The 19,834-nt window shown below is 33.3% G+C and overlaps 1 protein-coding gene across 1 annotated transcript in view; it reads right to left on the bottom strand.

Moving 5' to 3' along the window:
* Positions 1-5,220: 5,220 nt before the first annotated feature.
* LOC141458138 (CCR4-NOT transcription complex subunit 6-like) overlaps positions 5,221-19,834 on the bottom strand; it is a 506,547-nt gene continuing 491,933 nt past the window's right edge. The window contains exon 6 of the mRNA XM_074135730.1: positions 5,221-5,337. Within this exon, the coding sequence (XP_073991831.1) occupies positions 5,312-5,337 (26 nt within the window). The 3' untranslated portion in view covers positions 5,221-5,311. The remainder of the gene's footprint in view (positions 5,338-19,834) is intronic.

Below are 19,834 nucleotides of genomic sequence, written 5' to 3' on the forward strand. Positions count from 1 at the left end.
GCGTCAACCGATTTTCATGAATTAAATGTTATTCGAATCGAAATTTTGTACAGATTTGCACTTTAAAAGTCTCAACACTGTGCCACTTAAGTAGTTTGCCCCACTTAAGTAAGGCCCGCAATAATAATCAATAACTACGATCAATTTTAATAAATTTTGGCAGGAAGAAGTTGTCCGAGTTTCACTGCATGATATTAGGGTGACATCCTACTAAAGGGAAGTATTGAAATCAGGCATATTTGAAGTTTAATTTCTCTTTGCCTTTTACGGACAAATACTCCAAACGCACAATAATTTTTCTTACTCCTCTTAAAAAGAAATACAGAAATCGCAGATTAATTTTGTTATTTACGCACAAAAACCTTCCAAATTTAATCGAAACATTTACCGAAGAAAATTGCTGTTGCGGATTCATCGGGAACCGCAACTCTAAGCATTCATTTAAAAGATCTCTTCACTGTTAGTTAGGGTACTAACTTAATACCATAGCAAGATATAATGAAACTATTGCTTAATAAAAATAATTGTATAAAATTTCGTAAAAATCTATCGAGCAGAATACGAGATATTTAGTGTTAAAGTTTGCTTCCGTTTTACAGAATGAAAATTTTAAATGGAAATATCTAGTAAACTACTCGATAGATTTTGTTTAGATTTTACCAGTATATGGAGACTACTTTAGTATATAATTGTATAAAATTTCGTAAAAATCTATCGAGCAGAATACGAGATATTTAGTGTTAAAGTTTGCTTCCGTTTTACAGAATGAAAACTTTTAAATGGAAATATCTAGTAAACTACTCGATAGATTTTGTTTAGATTTTACCTGTATATGGAGACTACTTTAGTATATAATTGTATAAAATTTCGTAAAAATCTATCGAGCAGAATACGAGATATTTAGTGTTAAAGTTTGCTTCCGTTTTACAGAATGAAAATTTTAAATGGAAATATCTAGTAAACTACTCGATAAATTTTGTTTAGATTTTACCTGTATATGGAGACTACTTTAGTATATAACTGTATAAAATTTCGTAAAAATCTATCAAGCTGAAAACGAGATATTCAGGGTTAAAGTTTGCTTCCGTTTTACAGACTGAAAACTTTAAACTCAAATATCTAGTAAACTACTCGATAGATTTTGTTTAGATTTTACCTGTATATGGAGACTACTTTAGTATATAACTGTATAAAATTTCGTAAAAATCTATCAAGCTGAAAACGAGATATTCAGGGTTAAAGTTTGCTTCCGTTTTACAGACTGAAAACTTTAAACTCAAATATCTAGTAAACTACTCGATAGATTTTGTTTAGATTTTACCTGTATATGGAGACTACTTTAGTATATAATTGTATAAAATTTCGTAAAAATCTATCAAGCTGAAAACGAGATATTCAGGGTTAAAGTTTGCTTCCGTTTTACAGACTGAAAACTTTAAACTCAAATATCTAGTAAACTACTCGATAGATTTTGTTTAGATTTTACCTGTATATGGAGAATACTTTAGTATATAATTGTATAAAATTTCGTAAAAATCTATCGAGCAGAATACGAGATATTTAGTGTTAAAGTTTGCGTCCGTTTTACAGAATGAAAATTTTAAATGGAAATATCTAGTAAACTACTCGATAGATTTTGTTTAGATTTTACCTGTATATGGAGACTACTTTAGTATATAATTGTATAAAATTTCGTAAAAATCTATCGAGCAGAATACGAGATATTTAGTGTTAAAGTTTGCTTCCGTTTTACAGAATGAAAATTTTAAATGTAAATATCTAGTAAACTACTCGATAAATTTTGTTTAGATTTTACCTGTGTATGGAGACTACTTTAGTATATAATTGTATAAAATTTCGTAAAAATCTATCGAGCAGAATGCGAGATATTTAGGGTTAAAGTTTGCTTCCGTTTTACAGACTGAAAACTTTAAACTCAAATATCTAGTAAACTATTCGATAGATTTTATTTAGATTTTACCTGTATAAGGAGACTACTTTAATATATAATTGTATAAAATTTCGTAAAAATCTATCGAGCAGAATACGAGATATTCAGGGTTAAAGTTTGCTTCCGTTTTACATACTGAAAACTTTAAACTCAAATATCTAGTAAACTATTCCATAGATTTTGTTTAGATTTTACCTGTATATGGAGACTACTTTAGTATATAATTGTATAAAATTTCGTAAAAATCTATCGAGCAGAATACGAGATATTTAGTGTTAAAGTTTGCTTCCGTTTTATAGACTGAAAATTTTAAATGGAAATATCTAGTAAACTACTCGATAGATTTTGTTTAGATTTTACCTGTATATGGAGACTACTTTAGTATATAATTGTATAAAATTTCGTAAAAATCTATCGAGCAGAATACGAGATATTTAGTGTTAAAGTTTGCTTCCGTTTTACAGAATGAAAATTTTAAATGTAAATATCTAGTAAACTACTCGATAAATTTTGTTTAGATAAAATTTCGTAAAAATCTATCTAGCAGAATACGAGATATTTAGTGTTTGCTTCCGTTTTACAGAATGAAAATTTTAAATGGAAATATCTAGTAAACTACTCAATAGATTTTGTTTATATTTTACCTGTGTATGGAGACTACTTTAGTATATAATTGTATAAAATTTCGTAAAAATCTATCGAGCAGAATGCGAGATATTTAGGGTTAAAGTTTGCTTCCGTTTTACAGACTGAAAACTTTAAACTCAAATATCTAGTAAACTATTCGATAGATTTTATTTAGATTTTACCTGTATAAGGAGACTACTTTAATATATAATTGTATAAAATTTCGTAAAAATCTATCGAGCAGAATACGAGATATTTAGTGTTAAAGTTTGCTTCCGTTTTACAGACTGAAAACTTTAAACTCAAATATCTAGTAAACTATTCCATAGATTTTGTTTATATTTTACTTGTATATGCAGCTCGTTGCAAGTGGTCTGGCATGGAAGGCGGTTAGGATTCTCAAATCTTTTAGGATTCTTTAATGTTGATTCTATATACTCTAAATGTAAACACAAGATTCTTTTCAAGGCAACGAAAGAATCTGATTAATATCACCTATATACATTGCATTAATATCCCAGAATATAGACTAATAATTCAGGTGTTTAAATAACCAGCAGGAAATATGATGTTACGCCACAAAGAAAACTTCATAATTCACTTTATGTCAGACTTGGAAGTAGATGAAATTAATCTGAGCCATATGACTTATCGTTTATCTCTCCTAAGGTAACCAGTTCAAAGCCAGAATCAGATAGCACAGTCTCAGCTTCAATGAGCAGGATACAGGATAACACAAAATTTAGCTCATAAATCACAAGCTCTTGTTTCTTGATGACTCGTCATCATACTTGAGTAAATTATTTACTGCATTCCACGGGTAAAACTGAATGTCGCTGTTTCACTGATAATATTAACGAATTGTAGGTACATTCTACAGTAAATATGGACTTCCTAAGTGAAGATGAAAATGAATTTAGGGCTGATGTTCAGCCATTGTGCTAACCTCCCATTAATCTTGCTCAAAATTATATCATATGTCAAGAATCACAGCTCTTTCTACAGTCTGGATGGCAAATTAGACCGCTGAGGAAACGAGCAAGAAAGAAATCTAATATTTAGGATTGAACCAGCGAGGATTCAGTCAAGATACTAAGATAAAACAACAACTCAACAACGAGTTGGAACCCTATTTCCATTAATTTTGCGACCACAACTGCTGAGGTGTGGGCTGGTGCGTTGTCGTCATGGAAAAGGACTTTTTTGTGGGCCAATCGTGGGCGTTTTTCTTGCAGCTCGGTTTTCAAACGGTCCAATAACGATGAATAATATGCACCTGTAATAGTTTTACCTTTTTCCAGATACTCGATGAGGATTATTCCTTGCGAATCCCAAAAGACAGTCGCCATAATCTTTCCGGCCGAAGGAACGGTCTTCGCCTTTTTTTTGGCGCAGATTCCCTCTTGGTAACCTATTGTTTAGATTATTCTTTGGTCTCAGGAGTGTAGTGATGTATCCATGTTTCATCCACAGTGACGAAACGACGCTTAAAGTCCTGCGGATTCTTCTGGAACAGCTGCAAACCGTCCTTGCAACACTTCACACGATTTCGTTTTTGGTCAAGCGTGAGCGGTACCCATCTTGCGGATAGCTTTGTCATGTCCAAATGTTGATGCAAAATATTATGTACCCGTTCATTCGAGATGCCCACAGCACTAGCAATCTCACGCACCTTCACTCTTCTGTCATCCATCACCATATCATGGATTTTATCAATGATTTCTGGAGTAGTAACCTCCACAGGGCGTCCAGAACGTTCAGCGTCACTTTTGCCCATATGGCCACTCCGAAAATTTTGAAACCACTTATAAACTGTTCTAATCGAAGGTGCAGAGTCACCATAATGTTTATCAAGCTTCTCTTTAGTCTCCTGAGGCGTTTTGCCTTTCATAAAGTAGTGTTTAATCAACACACGAAATTCTTTTTCGTCCATTTTTTGAAAATCACTCGACTTTCTCGATTCAAACGAATGCCAAACACAACGAAATAGACCGATCTGTGCTGAAACTTGGTGTGTGTTCTTCCAAGAGATGCTACTAACTAAACATAACCTCGATACGCGCCAGTGGTGCTATCTCTCTGACTTTGCACGGACTTTTCAAACGACCCTTGTATATGAAAACCCTATTTTTGTGCGTGTATACATAGAAATAAATAATTAGAATTGAACTATACATAGAAATCTAAATTTCATTAACAGTATCATCAATTGTAGCCACTTTGGTTCTAGATAACAGAACGGAAATAAGCTCTTTGGGACGCCAAAGAATTATTTGTCCGAACCTTTAAACGTGTGGTAAAACTGACCTTTTCTGTTTGACTGTAGGAAAAAATTAAGTTCTTTTATCATTACATGGATGTTACTAGAGATTTTCAACATTAGTTTTCTGAAATAACTTACAAGAATATAGCCAATTGTTACTCAAAGACAAAGAACAAATCTAAAACATATTGTATTAGAAAAGACGCTAAGTGCTAAGTAGGATTCAGGGTTTTCTGTCTTATTACTGTTCCTTGACCTGTTTATCCAAAATTAAACGTTTAGCCAGAGAAAACATTAAATAAATAAAATAAATGATTATCTTATGTGAGATTTTTTTAAAAAAAGGTTATTTAAATGAATAAATGATAATTTCACAAAAAGATGCTGATGTGCAGGAACTGCATTCAACTACCTCATATAAAAGGAGACAATATTATCACCATATTCATTACCTCCCAAGTTGAAAAAGATCAGTGGCACCAAAAGTCCAGCTTACCTGTAACAAAAAATAAAAAGAGATTAAATATTGTTGTGGGCCCCCATACTAAATCATATAAAATTAAAAACTAATTACTCCGATGAAGACCATGTAGACACGTGAAACATATAATTCGTAAATGCATAGTCTAACGTACATTTTTATTAAGTATGCCATTCATTATGTGGAACATACTAATTGCACTTAAAAAATGACATTTTTTGGCTTGCCTCTTTTTTAAAAAACACAAATATTATATTTCTTTAATGCATATTTTTTGTTTAGTTGTCTAAGAAAAATACTCGCTACATAATGTTCAGCGTTAAAGCTAAACTCATTCGATTTAAAATTAAAACTAAATCATACATTCTTTGTCCACGCTCCTTCGTATAAAGTGACATTTTTATTTTTAAAAATGTGTCTATTCATTTCCGCCTTCTTCTTGACAGCTGTACAAAGTGTCCGTATTTTGTGGAATGCTTGTTTAACCCACTTACAAAGCCTACAATTTGAATATTTATTCAATATAAAATATAAATAAGAGTTAATATTACGAGATGAAATGAATAGTAACAATCGTTGAATATGCTATGATGATCAGATTAATAATAAGTTAAAAGATGAGCATCATCATTTCCGTTTCCAAAGTCAAGCGCCAAATCATTTCAGTGTATGGAGAGGACGTTGTCAAGATAAAAAGTGACAAAATCATTATTAAGGAAGGAAGGAAGAATCACGATGAAGAGAAAAAGGACAACTGTGTTACTGAAGAATTTATGAGCTGTTATTTCATGTAACCGTAAGTGATCGATTGGGATATTATCGCAAGTTGTGAGGTGGGTGCTGGAAGGTATAATGTAGTGTGAAAAAGCAGAGGATAAAGGAGAGGATTATTGGAAGTTATCTTCACTGAATAGTGAGCTAGAAGAAGTACCAAAATGAAAACCAAATCTGAAGGCAGGTAGCTGGGACCTAGAACTCTAGAAAACTTTGATATGGTGTCCAATGTACTAAACATTTGAGCTAAATTATCTTATAAAGACCGGTTCTTATAATTTCTTTTTCATGGAGATTCAGTCGCATTAGATTAGATTAGATTATCGGGTTGGGACCTTTCCCCACAGCACCGCAACCAAAAGAGGCTTATTGTGCCTTCCCCTTTGGATCTAGTAGATGAAACCTCCTCATCTAAAGAGGTTGAGGACTTTCCCTACTAGTTCTTTTTGCGCTACTATCTCCTCATAGCGCAACCACTCGATTGTAACGCAATCGAACAGCAAGTGAGAGGCCGATTCCTCCTCTTCCTGACACAATCTGCACAACGGTTCTAAGCTAATGAGCCCCACCTTGTACAAATGATTATGCCCTATGTGTACTATGTATAAATGTAATGGGTTGTAACAGTATATGTTGCTTATGTTCATGTTATTTGGCTGGGATACCCGCAGGGATGCCAAGTGCCCTGAAGAAGTGGCTAATCCACTTCCCGCTACAGGATTTCAGTCACATTATTTCTGTGAAGTCTGCAGTTTCTTGATGACACAATTACAGATCAGGGGCCTAAAGTAAATATTGGGCCTGATGACCAATTGATAGAGGAGGTTTTGTGGTTGACGCCTAAGAATAGAGAGAAAAGTAGTATTGTAGTCAGTTTAACAGAATTCACTTTCTCCAGTGTGTGACTAGAGGAAGGTTAACTTGCTGTCCAAAATTAGGATGGTATCTTCAAAGACGCCCTCAATATAGAGAGAAATGGAAAAAGGTAATACTGTTAGTGACGTAAAGTGCTTCATTCAAGATGTTAAGGTAGAATAACCACTTTTAAATGGAAACATTCAGTCAAAATTAAGAAATAACCGACCAGTTTTTTTTCTAAATTTTTCAGCAATTACACTCGTAGGGAGCTTTAAAAAAAACAAAAACAGAAAAATACTGTTATCACATCATCAGGCTGTAAAATGATTCACTCCTCATCAATTGAAAACATCAGAAAGAAACGATTCTTTTATATTTTATTTTATTAATCATAATGAAGTCTTTAGAATGTACTAAAATCATGCCTTATGAGCTTAATTTCACTTTACAGAGAAAAATAGAGCCAGTTTCATTAAGAAAGGCCCATTAAGGGTAACCAAAGAGTCTGCTCAATGTTATCAAAGAGAGAGTCTGAGAAGGAATGAGCTAGAAACATCTGCGTCATTCTTCATCCAATCAGCTTCCAATAACGTTAGAATGCGTGGAATAAGAGCTGATTTAGTTATTTCCCGTAGTCGGAAGAATAAACACATTTCTCATAAAAGAGTGATGTTTCGAACAACACTTCCCGGCACTGTTAGCACGGTTTCAAAAGCGAAAAATATCTATATTTTGTTCAACATGAATCTATCCCATAATTTTTTAACGGGAGTTCAAAACACTTAATCTATTTATCTTTAGGAGGCACATTAACATCTAAGCTTTTTTTTTTGTTACTTAATTTTGGTCTCCAGTGAGAAAACAGAGATACCTCGTTAAAGATAACAATGTCTTCTACCGAATAGTGAGCTGTAAGAGGTATACAACAAGCCTTTCAAAGTCTGTATTGGGGACCGGGAGGCTTGGAAAAGTGGACCCCTAGTTGTGGGAGATTCAATGTGGTACACAGATGGCTCCAAGTTGGAGGAGGGAGTAGGAGCGGGAGTGTACGGGGCGAAACCGAAATGTAGCTTTTCGGTTAGCCTAGGAAAACTAGCTACAGTTTTTCAGGCTGAGCTAGCTGCAATTAGGTTCTGTGCTACCGGGATTAAGGGGCGAAGAATTATTAACTCTAAGGTCGTAATTTTCTCGGATAGTCAGGCTGCTCTACGGGCAATTAGTTCCTACCAGGTCAATTCAAGGCTGGTTTGGGACTGTCTGGGTGCCCTGAAGGAAATTAGTGACCAGAATATGGTCTTTCTAGTTAGGGTACATGGTCATTCAGGACACAAGGGGAACGAAGTGGCAGATTTATTGGCCCGGGAAGGCTCTGCGGGACACTTCGTTGGCCCGGAGCCCTGCTTTGGGGTTTCGAAATGTGTTAAGTCTGCGGGCCATCAATGTATGGGTGCAGAGTAAGGCTCAGGAGTGGTGGCTTGCCACCACTGGGCTGCGACAGGCGAAGGAGTTCATCAGAGGCTATTCGCCGAGGCTGACCGCAGAATTAATCCGTCAAGGCCGTGGGGCTATAAGGATAATTGTAGGCCTATTAACGGGCCACTGCAGGCTCAGAAAGCACATGCATCGCATGGGCCTGGCAGATGATAGCCTTTGTAGGTTCTGTCAGGAAGAGGAAGAAACGGCACTGTACGTGTTGTGTCAGTGTGAGGGGCTCGTATGGCTAAGGATGTTACTTCTCGGGGAGGAAAAACCAAGGCCTGAGAGCTTTACCCAGGAGCCACTCTCTAGAATTAAGAGTCTGATTAAACGGATGGGTCTGGAGGGTGAGCTCTAAAGCCGGGGAGCCACAATAGATCCATAGGGGTCGCGGTGGCGCAGGCCTTGAGGCCACCCAAATTTAATCTAATCTAAGAGGTATACTGTGCGAGTGTTTGAGGTTCAAGGGGCAAGGATCACCGCAGGTACGCCAAGATCCCTGAAATAGTGGCTAGTCCACTTCCTCCTGAGGAGTGGCTTACGATACGTAAAAGAACGCTGGAAAATGAACGTTTCGCATAGCCGACCAATCAAATCAGGTTGAATGCCTCAAACAATTTGGTCTGTAAGGATTGTCAGATAGTACATAGCTTAATAGACACAACGGATAGACGGAATTTACACTTCTGCACTTCTAGATTAGACAACCAGCCAGTTATTTCTTTACAACCCTTCATTCTTTTCCATAACCGTTCTTCCACAATGTCCCCAACTTTTAAATGCATCTTTTACGCCAAATATACATCAACTCGTATAACAGATATTCTTGTCAACACCGTCGCAATTAACAACATGCTCATTCTAAGTTTCATTTCCTTCCTCCACAAAGACATTAAATATATTGCATATCTTTCTATTCTTTTCGTAACGCCACATAAAAATTCTCGAAGACCGTTTATCTAAATCAACCAAATCTCTTCACAAATTGAACTCTGAACTGTTTTAACACCAAACATTAATGTGGCTAAAATATTTTCTAGGCTATGAAATACGATTTCTCTATTTATATTTACAAAATTTGCCATTTGTTTATTATATCTTTAGAACCCTATTGCGCACATATAAAGTAGCTGTAGCTTCTATTATTGGCCTACGCGCTATTTTTAAATTTTGGTCGAAATTATTTTCATAAAATATTAAATAAATGTGAAAGTATAAATATAAAACTTATATGTAACCTTTATGATATTTATTTAAATGGTAGAAGTCATCAATCAGAATTTATTATTTATAACCTCAAAGAATTTAGCTAACGACATACGTCATAAAATATAAACGAATGTTGTCATTAAATATTATTACTATTTTTTATTTTCATTTTTTTTTTATCATAACTATAATTATTAGTTATAGACTCTTCAACTAAATCATCTGTACAATTATTTCATCACATATTTGATTGCCTCATAATTTTAAACTTAGTTTACTGCTTAAACATTCTCTTATCACCAACATTGGTACATAAATTCATGTTTATGTTTTTTAGTACCCGTATATATCTCCTTAACAAAAACTTACAGTTTAAAATGTTAAGTATAAGGGTTGATAAAACGCCAAAATGCACACAAATCAGCAGGTAACCAACATTTCATTCATACTTCATTGATATTATTTAAGTAATTTTACTACATTAACTTTTTTTTAAATTTTTTAGAATTTATTAGATGTCACAGACCCTTATGCTGTCCAGTTCATTTTTTTTAGAATTTATTAAATGTCACAGACCCTTATGCTGGCCAGTTCATTTTTTTTAGAATTTATTAGAGCTGGCCATTTCATTCATTATAAGTTTTTTGATATAATAATAAAAGGTGAGTAATATCAACATAATTAGTTATAAAAATTTAAGTAATTTTACTGCATTAACTTTTCCTTCACATTTTTAGAATTTATTAGATGTCACAGATTATGAATGAACTGGCCAGCATAAGGGTCTGTGACATCTAATAAATTCTAAAAAATTAATGCTGTAAAATTACTTAAATAATATCAATGAAGTATGAATGAAATGTTGGTTACCTGCTGATTTGTGTGCATTTTGGCGTTTAATCAACCCTTATACTTAACATTTTAAACTGTAAGTTTTTGTTAAGGAGATTTTTGTACCTTTTGGATAGATTTTTCTTTTTGTCTATTATTTAGGTGGGGCAAACTACCCTCCTTATGAGGCATAGCGTCGAGACTTTTAAAGTACAAGTCTGAACAAAATTTCGATTTGAATGACACTTCATTCATGAAAATCGGTTCACGTCTCGATAATTTGAAACGATTGCTATACTTCCTCTTAACAAGTGTAAGAGCAGAATGTCGTTTTAATGTTACGTAGGGAAGCCATAACCCTATGATCCTACCAAATTTTATCAAAATCGGGCCAAGATTTACAGAGAAATTAGAAATAATAATTTTGGAAGGGGCCTTACATAAAGGGGGCTAACTCCTCTCCCATTCGATGTACAGCGTCTTTGACCCCCAAAAGGCACATCTACATAAAATTCCGAATCGAATGACACCTCATTCATGAAAATCGGTTCACGCGTTTAGACGCTACGTAGTTTACAAAAAAGGTAACAACAACAAGAACAACAACCATTTTTGAAAATGCCGTTTTTGCTCATTTTCAGCAACTTTTTTCTCGAAATCTATAATATCTATGTTGTTGCAAAAAAATTACAGTTATAAAGGAGGATTTGCCCTACATTTTAAAGAAAATTTGGGAATTTTATCTTTTATAGAAAAAGAGAAAAAAAATTGTCAAAGTTGGGTGTTTTTCAACGTTACGCTTTTTCGTGCAGTTTTTGATGATCAACCCTTATACAACTGTCCTACCGGACAGTTTTAATAAGGATATTGACTTTGAACCCATATCGGGGCTGAAAAATGACGGTGTAGACTCCATTTAAATCTTCAACAACTATAAACTGTATCCAAGTCAAACGATTTTACAACAACAAGATATTCTTGATTATCCACTTAAACGAAATGAACACTTCGCGTCTATCTTGGAAAGGTGTTCGATAAATTAAAGTTACTGCAACAAATTAAATAACATCAAAGTGCATCAATCTAAACGCAGTTTTGAGTGCAAGTCTGGCACGTTAGGTTCGGTTAACAAACACAGTTCATATTCCATTTTTTTCACTAATGTACTTAAGTGAAACTAAATTTATAAAAATTTTCCACGTTAAAAATACGAGAAAAAAAAAACCGTTGAAATATTTTACTGATTTGGTTATTTTAACCAACAAGCAAAAATTTGAAATGTTAATAAATTGATAATACAACAAAAGCTTTAATTTCATAAATTGAAAGCATAATGAATGTGGTGCACAAAATTTCCGTTACACTAATGCAGTTTTGTCAGCATAAAACTAATTAACCAACCGTACAATGTACTAATCAGTGGCCAGCCTAACCATTTTAGGAATTATGTTCTGGCTTTGAAATACCCAAATAAATTGAGTTGCAATTTGCGGTTTTTCTTTGTAATAATGCATTTGATCCATTGCGAGCGAAATCATTACAATAATAATTGTATTATGGATTTACTTTGTAATTTTATTTTGATAATCATTACTAATTGTTTCTGAACCAGAAAAACCATTCTGGCAGTAATGAACCAATATTTGGTTAACTATTTTTTCCGTAATTATTTATAAATGTTTCCCACAAATTTTGTTTAATGTTCATACAGTGTCTATCCACCTAAATACCAGTAATTTTTATTTAAAACATTTTCCCGGGGTTTATTTATTTTTTTTAGCGCGGTGGCTTTTCACCTTTTCAGGAAAATATACAAAATCAAACAATTTTAGTCAAATGGTTATTTAAGGAAAAAGTTTTTAATCGAATTAAGTGGCAAAAAAAAATTGTACACATGAAAATTTATAGGCCACCATAAGTTTAAAAAAAAAAGAAATCGGGAAAAATTTAAAGGAAGTCAAAAAAGAGTGAAAAATCTAAAAAGGTAAAAGGGAAACTTCCGATAGAGGATTCCTGAATCGCTACAGTCTGAGGTCACCTGTTGCGACGTAATCAAAATATAGAGTTTCAACTTCCGGTAATTTTTCAGTTCTTTAGTTCACACAAGCACAGAGACCATTTTCCGAAAACCAATTTTTCGATACCAGGGTATCTCAAAACGGATACTTTTTTTTTTGAAGAAAATTTGAAATTAAATGACTGACAAGTTCGCAATATTTTCCTTAACTAAGAGAGAAAATGAGAAACCAAAAAAAAATGGTCTCAATTTGAATCAAAATCTTTTTCAATTTTCCAGTCTAAAATTTCAGAATGGATAAAAGCCAAAGCATGCTGAATATGGTGAATAGATGGGGATTCCAATTGTTCCTTCAAATCATTCAGTTTCCCTCAACGCCCCTGTAAACCCATGGGTATTGTCCTGAAGAAAAAGATGATTTTATTACAATGTTTTCTTTTTGTAATCCTACAAAACCAGGCCTCCCTCTTTTGCATCTTTTTTTTCATCCATTTGGTCCAGTTGGGTTTTCAGCTGTATTTTTTTTTGTTTACCCTTAGCAGGGAATTCAATAAAGAAAATCCCTTTTTATTTTCATCCCAGAAAACACTAGCCTGTGGCAGATGAAATTAACTTCTTTTCTTTTGGTGCGTCACTGAGTTTTATTCATTCATTTGATTGCTTTTTCATTCTGACAATTCATTCTGTAAGCGAGTTCACCCATGTTACATCCGCCAGTAAAAAATTAGAGTACAGAAAAAAACTCAATTAAATTCTTTTTATTTTGAACGTTTTTAAACATTTTTTGCGATATTCATCTTGAACAAAGCTTACTTATACTTGACTATTCACGTACATCGTGCCTAAATAGCGTTTCTTCTGATAAGCCAGCGATGTCAGCTACATAGTTATACTGCTTAAATTCTCATTAGTCTGCAAGCGCATTGTACGTACTTTTTCAATGTTTTAAAGGAAGTACGACCACGTTTAAGTTCACCTATTTCTTTAATATAGCGAGCAGTAACCTTAAAATCTGTTCAAAACAAAATTTAGGATGTACCAAACTCTGTAATTATTCCTAATATACTAGTTTAAAAATGTTTATAAGTTCACCTAAAGTTATTTCTTGTATTATCGCTCCAGAAATTTGGTAAAACATAAATATTTATTGATTAAGGGGAATGAAATAGCCGATCAACTGGCCAGGAACGGAGCTAACACCCCTTTCATTGGCCTGGAACCTGTCCTGGAGATCACCAAGGGTGTGTAGTTCGTGCGGCTCTCGGAGACTGAATCTGGAGAGAGCCTGTAAAGTACTGGGTGATGTGACTATGTGATGCCTCGGCAGTGTAAACAAAGAGCCGAAATTACTCTGTGCTTGTGTATAAATCAAAGTTACTTTGATTACAAGCCTATTAAGAGGGAATGGTAGGTTCAGGAAGCATCTGTACAAGGTGGGGGCTTATTAGCTCGGAACTGTTGTGCAGATAGTGTCAGGAAGAGGAGGAAACGGCCTCTTACCTGTTGTTCGGTTGCGTTGCAATCATTGAGACTAAAGGAGATAGTAGCGCAAAAAGAACTAGTAGGGAAAGTCCTAAGAGATTTCGTCTACTACAGTGGTTCTTAACCTTTTTTTATTATATATATATTTTATTATAGCGAATAAGAGAAAAAACTCCATATCAATATGTGGTTCACAGTGGGAGATATAGAACGGCCATAATTTTACAGAATTTCATGACCCAAAAAATTTTCAACCCTTTATATCCTCTATAATTATAGATCTGTGCACAAAATAAATACAGTTTATAATTCAGAAAAACAAAGTGTATAAGACAAAAAAATCAATATGTGGTTCACAGTGAGAGATATAGAACAGCCGTAATTTTACAGAATTTCATGACCCAAAAAATTTTCAACCCTTTATATCTTCTACCATTTTAGAGCTGTGCACAAAATAACTATAGTTTATAATTGAGAAAAACAAAGTGTATAAGAGAATAAAATTCCGTACCAATACGTGGTACACAGTGGGAGATATAGAACGGCCATAATTTTACAGAACTTCATGACCCCAAAAATTTTCAACCCTTTATATCTTCTACCTTTTTAGGTCTGTGCACAAAATAACAACAGTTTATAATTGAGAAAAACAAAGTGTATAAGAGAACAAAATTCCATACCAATACGAGGTTCACAGTGAGAGATATAGAACGGCCATAATTTTACAGAATTTCATGACCCAAAAAATTTTCAACCCTTTATATCTTCTACCTTTTTAGGTCTGTGCACAGAATAACTACAGTTTATAATTGAGAAAAACAAAGTGTATAAGAGAACAAAATTCCATACCAATACGAGGATCACAGTGAGAGATATAGAACGGCCATAATTATAAAGAATTTCATGACCCAAAAAATTTTCAACCCTTTATATCTTCTACCTTTTTAGATCTGTGCACAAAATAACTACAGTTTATAATTGAGGAAAACAAAGTGTATAAGAGAAAAAAAATTCCATATCAATATGTGGTTCACAGTGGGAGATATAGAACAGCCGTAATTTTACAGAATTTCATGACCCAAAAAATTTTCAACCCTTTATATCTTCTACCATCTCAGAGCTGTGCACAAAATAACTATAGTTTATAATTGAGAAAAACAAAGTGTATAAGAGAAAAAAATTCCATATCAATATGTGGTTCACAGTGGGAGATATAGAACAGCCGTAATTTTACAGAATTTCATGACCCAAAAAATTTTCAACCCTTTATATCTTCTACCATCTCAGAGCTGTGCACAAAATAACTATAGTTTATAATTGAGAAAAACAAAGTGTATAAGAGAATAAAATTCCATACCAATACGTGGTTCACAGTGGGAGATATAGAACGGCCATAATTTTACAGAATTTCATGACCCAAAAAATTTTCAACTCTTTATATCTTCTACCTTTTTAGGTCTGTGCACAAAATAACTACAGTTTATAATTGAGAAAAACAAAGTGTATAAGAGATCAAAATTCCATACCAATACGAGGTTCGCAGTGAGAGATATAGAACGGCCATAATTTTACAGAATTTCATGACCCAAAAAATTTTCAACCCTTTATATCTTCTACCTTTTTAGATCTGTGCACAAAATAACTACAGTTTATAATTGAGGAAAACAAAGTGTATAAGAGAAAAAAATTCCATATCAATATGTGGTTCACAGTGGGAGATATAGAACAGCCGTAATTTTACAGAATTTCATGACCCAAAAAATTTTCAACCCTTTATATCTTCTACCATTTCAGAGCTGTGCACAAAATAACTATAGTTTATAATTGAGAAAAACAAAGTGTATAAGAGAATAAAATTCCATACCAATACGTGGTTCACAGTGGGAGATATAGAACGGCCATAATTTTACAGAATTTCATGACCCAAAAATTTGTCAACCCTTTATATCTTCTACCATTTTAGAGCTGTGCTCAAAATAACTATAGTTTATAATTGAGAAAAACAAAGTGTATAAGAGAATAAAATTCCATATAAATACGTGGTTCACAGTGGGAGATATAGAACGGCCATAATTTTACAGAATTTCATGACCCAAAATATTTTCAACCCTTTATATCTTCTACCTTTTTAGATCTGTGTACAAAATAATTATAGTTTATAATTGAGAAAAACAAAGTGTATAAGAGAGAAAAATTCCATATCAATATGTGGTTCACAGTGAGAGATATAGAACAGCCGTTATTTTACAGAATATCATGACCCAAAAATTTTTCAACCCTTTATATCTTCTACCATTTTAGAGCTGTGCACAAAATAAGTATAGTTTATAATTGAGAAAAACAAAGTGTATAAGAGAACAAAATTCCATACCAATACGAGGATCACAGTGAGAGATATAGAACAGCCGTAATTTTACAGAATTTCATGACCCAAAAAATTTTCAACCCTTTATATCTTCTACCATTTCAGAGCTGTGCACAAAATAACTATAGTTTATAATTGAGAAAAACAAAGTGTATAAGAGAATAAAATTCCATACCAATACGTGGTTCACAGTGGGAGATATAGAACGGCCATAATTTTACAGAATTTCATGACCCAAAAATTTGTCAACCCTTTATATCTTCTACCATTTTAGAGCTGTGCTCAAAATAACTATAGTTTATAATTGAGAAAAACAAAGTGTATAAGAGAATAAAATTCCATATAAATACGTGGTTCACAGTGGGAGATATAGAACGGCCATAATTTTACAGAATTTCATGACCCAAAATATTTTCAACCCTTTATATCTTCTACCTTTTTAGATCTGTGTACAAAATAATTATAGTTTATAATTGAGAAAAACAAAGTGTATAAGAGAGAAAAATTCCATATCAATATGTGGTTCACAGTGAGAGATATAGAACAGCCGTTATTTTACAGAATATCATGACCCAAAAATTTTTCAACCCTTTATATCTTCTACCATTTTAGAGCTGTGCACAAAATAAGTATAGTTTATAATTGAGAAAAACAAAGTGTATAAGAGAACAAAATTCCATACCAATACGAGGATCACAGTGAGAGATATAGAACGGCCATAATTATAAAGAATTTCATGACCCAAAAAATTTTCAACCCTTTATATCTTCTACCTTTTTAGATCTGTGCACAAAATAACTACAGTTTATAATTGAGGAAAACAAAGTGTATAAGAGAAAAAAAATCCATATCAATATGTGGTTCACAGTGGGAGATATAGAACAGCCGTAATTTTACAGAATTTCATGACCCAAAAAATTTTCAACCCTTTATATCTTCTACCATCTCAGAGCTGTGCACAAAATAACTATAGTTTATAATTGAGAAAAACAAAGTGTATAAGAGAATAAAATTCCATACCAATACGTGGTTCACAGTGGGAGATATAGAACGGCCATAATTTTACAGAATTTCATGACCCAAAAAATTTTCAACTCTTTATATCTTCTACCTTTTTAGGTCTGTGCACAAAATAACTACAGTTTATAATTGAGAAAAACAAAGTGTATAAGAGATCAAAATTCCATACCAATACGAGGTTCGCAGTGAGAGATATAGAACGGCCATAATTTTACAGAATTTCATGACCCAAAAAATTTTCAACCCTTTATATCTTCTACCTTTTTAGATCTGTGCACAAAATAACTACAGTTTATAATTGAGGAAAACAAAGTGTATAAGAGAAAAAAATTCCATATCAATATGTGGTTCACAGTGGGAGATATAGAACAGCCGTAATTTTACAGAATTTCATGACCCAAAAAATTTTCAACCCTTTATATCTTCTACCATTTCAGAGCTGTGCACAAAATAACTATAGTTTATAATTGAGAAAAACAAAGTGTATAAGAGAATAAAATTCCATACCAATACGTGGTTCACAGTGGGAGATATAGAACGGCCATAATTTTACAGAATTTCATGACCCAAAAATTTGTCAACCCTTTATATCTTCTACCATTTTAGAGCTGTGCTCAAAATAACTATAGTTTATAATTGAGAAAAACAAAGTGTATAAGAGAATAAAATTCCATATAAATACGTGGTTCACAGTGGGAGATATAGAACGGCCATAATTTTACAGAATTTCATGACCCAAAATATTTTCAACCCTTTATATCTTCTACCTTTTTAGATCTGTGTACAAAATAATTATAGTTTATAATTGAGAAAAACAAAGTGTATAAGAGAGAAAAATTCCATATCAATATGTGGTTCACAGTGAGAGATATAGAACAGCCGTTATTTTACAGAATATCATGACCCAAAAATTTTTCAACCCTTTATATCTTCTACCATTTTAGAGCTGTGCACAAAATAAGTATAGTTTATAATTGAGAAAAACAAAGTGTATAAGAGAATAAAATTCCATACAAATACGTGGTTCACAGTGGGAGATATAGAACGGCCATAATTTTACAGAATTTCATGACCCAAAAAATTTTCAACCCTTTATATCTTCTACCTTTTTAGGTATGTGCACAAAATAACTACAGTTTATAATTGAGAAAAACAATGTGTATAAGAGAACAAAATTCCATATGAAGGAGTTGATTCACTAAGAGAAATAAGAACAACCACTACAATGATGAATTCTTATTATTTTATTTCTTTTCTCAACAACATGGGTTAAGGCAGTCAAAAGAACACAACGCTATATGAATATAAAACAAAACCCTCTAGCTTCAATATTTTTTTACATTCAATATATCACACATATGTTTTATCATCTGTCCGTATTATTATAATTATTTAATAATTAATATGATTTTAACCAATTAAAATATTCGCCCACAGCTCGTCCAACCTGACCTTGATTGGTCTCACAATCAAACAGTAATTCTTAGCAAAATTAAAATTATGAAAATAAATAACAATAACATTAGAATCCAAAACAGAAATTAGAAAAGTACAAAACATTAAGTTTGAAAAATTAAGCAAATTTAAAACAAATAAGTTCAATAGTCTGCAATTGGCTAACTATTAGGTAACCACGGTTTCATGTTCACAGGTGAACTTTTATGGAATTTAGTAAATTTATTGGAATTGAAGCCAGAACCCCCATCGAAAACTAACTTAACTGGCTTGTGGTATTGGGAAAAAAACGAGTAGCATGCTTGCCATTTAATAACTTCATAAGCGTTAGCAGTACGCATTGGATAACATTTATTGTCGAACTGTTTCTGCACAAGGATCGAACCATAGCCTTGTGCACTTGCATCACAGTGCAACTCAGTAAGTGCAGTGGGTGAATAAATAGCTAACAGCGGCTCTGATATTTCGAAATTCTTAAGTCGCTCAAAACAATTTGATTCTTCTTCGGACCATACGAAATTGATTTTAGATTTCAACAACTTATACAGTGGCTGGGCGACAATAGCAAAGGGTAGGGATTAGCTATGAGGTTAGCATACTGGATTCCCACGCGGAGGTCCCGGGTTCGAATCCAGCAGCTGACCCTTAGATTTTCTCTTCCTAGGAGCTTCTTACAGCTCACTGTCCGGTGATGGACAGTGTTGTCTGTAACGAGAGAACACTGTCCGGAGGCCGGCAGTGCACTGGAAAAAGCTCCGGGCGCTAATGACCTCAGCTGTTGATGCGCAAAAAAAAAAAAAAAAAAAAAAAAAAAAAAAAAAAAAAAAAAAAAAAAAATAGCAAAGTTATGAATAAATTTTCGGAAATAAGAAATTAGTCCTAAGAAGCTATGCAATTCGCGAAAATTTTTGGGTATTGGGTAATTTGCAACTGCAGCAACATTTGCTGTGGAGGGACAAATCCCTTCACCATCCACTAAATACCCCAAGTGACAATCGGGTTTAACTGTGAGTGCTAGCTCTAAA

This window comes from Rhodnius prolixus, unplaced genomic scaffold, assembly GCF_049639745.1.
Source record: "Rhodnius prolixus isolate KJV_2025 unplaced genomic scaffold, Rpr scaffold_5, whole genome shotgun sequence".
Taxonomy (NCBI): domain Eukaryota; kingdom Metazoa; phylum Arthropoda; class Insecta; order Hemiptera; family Reduviidae; genus Rhodnius; species Rhodnius prolixus.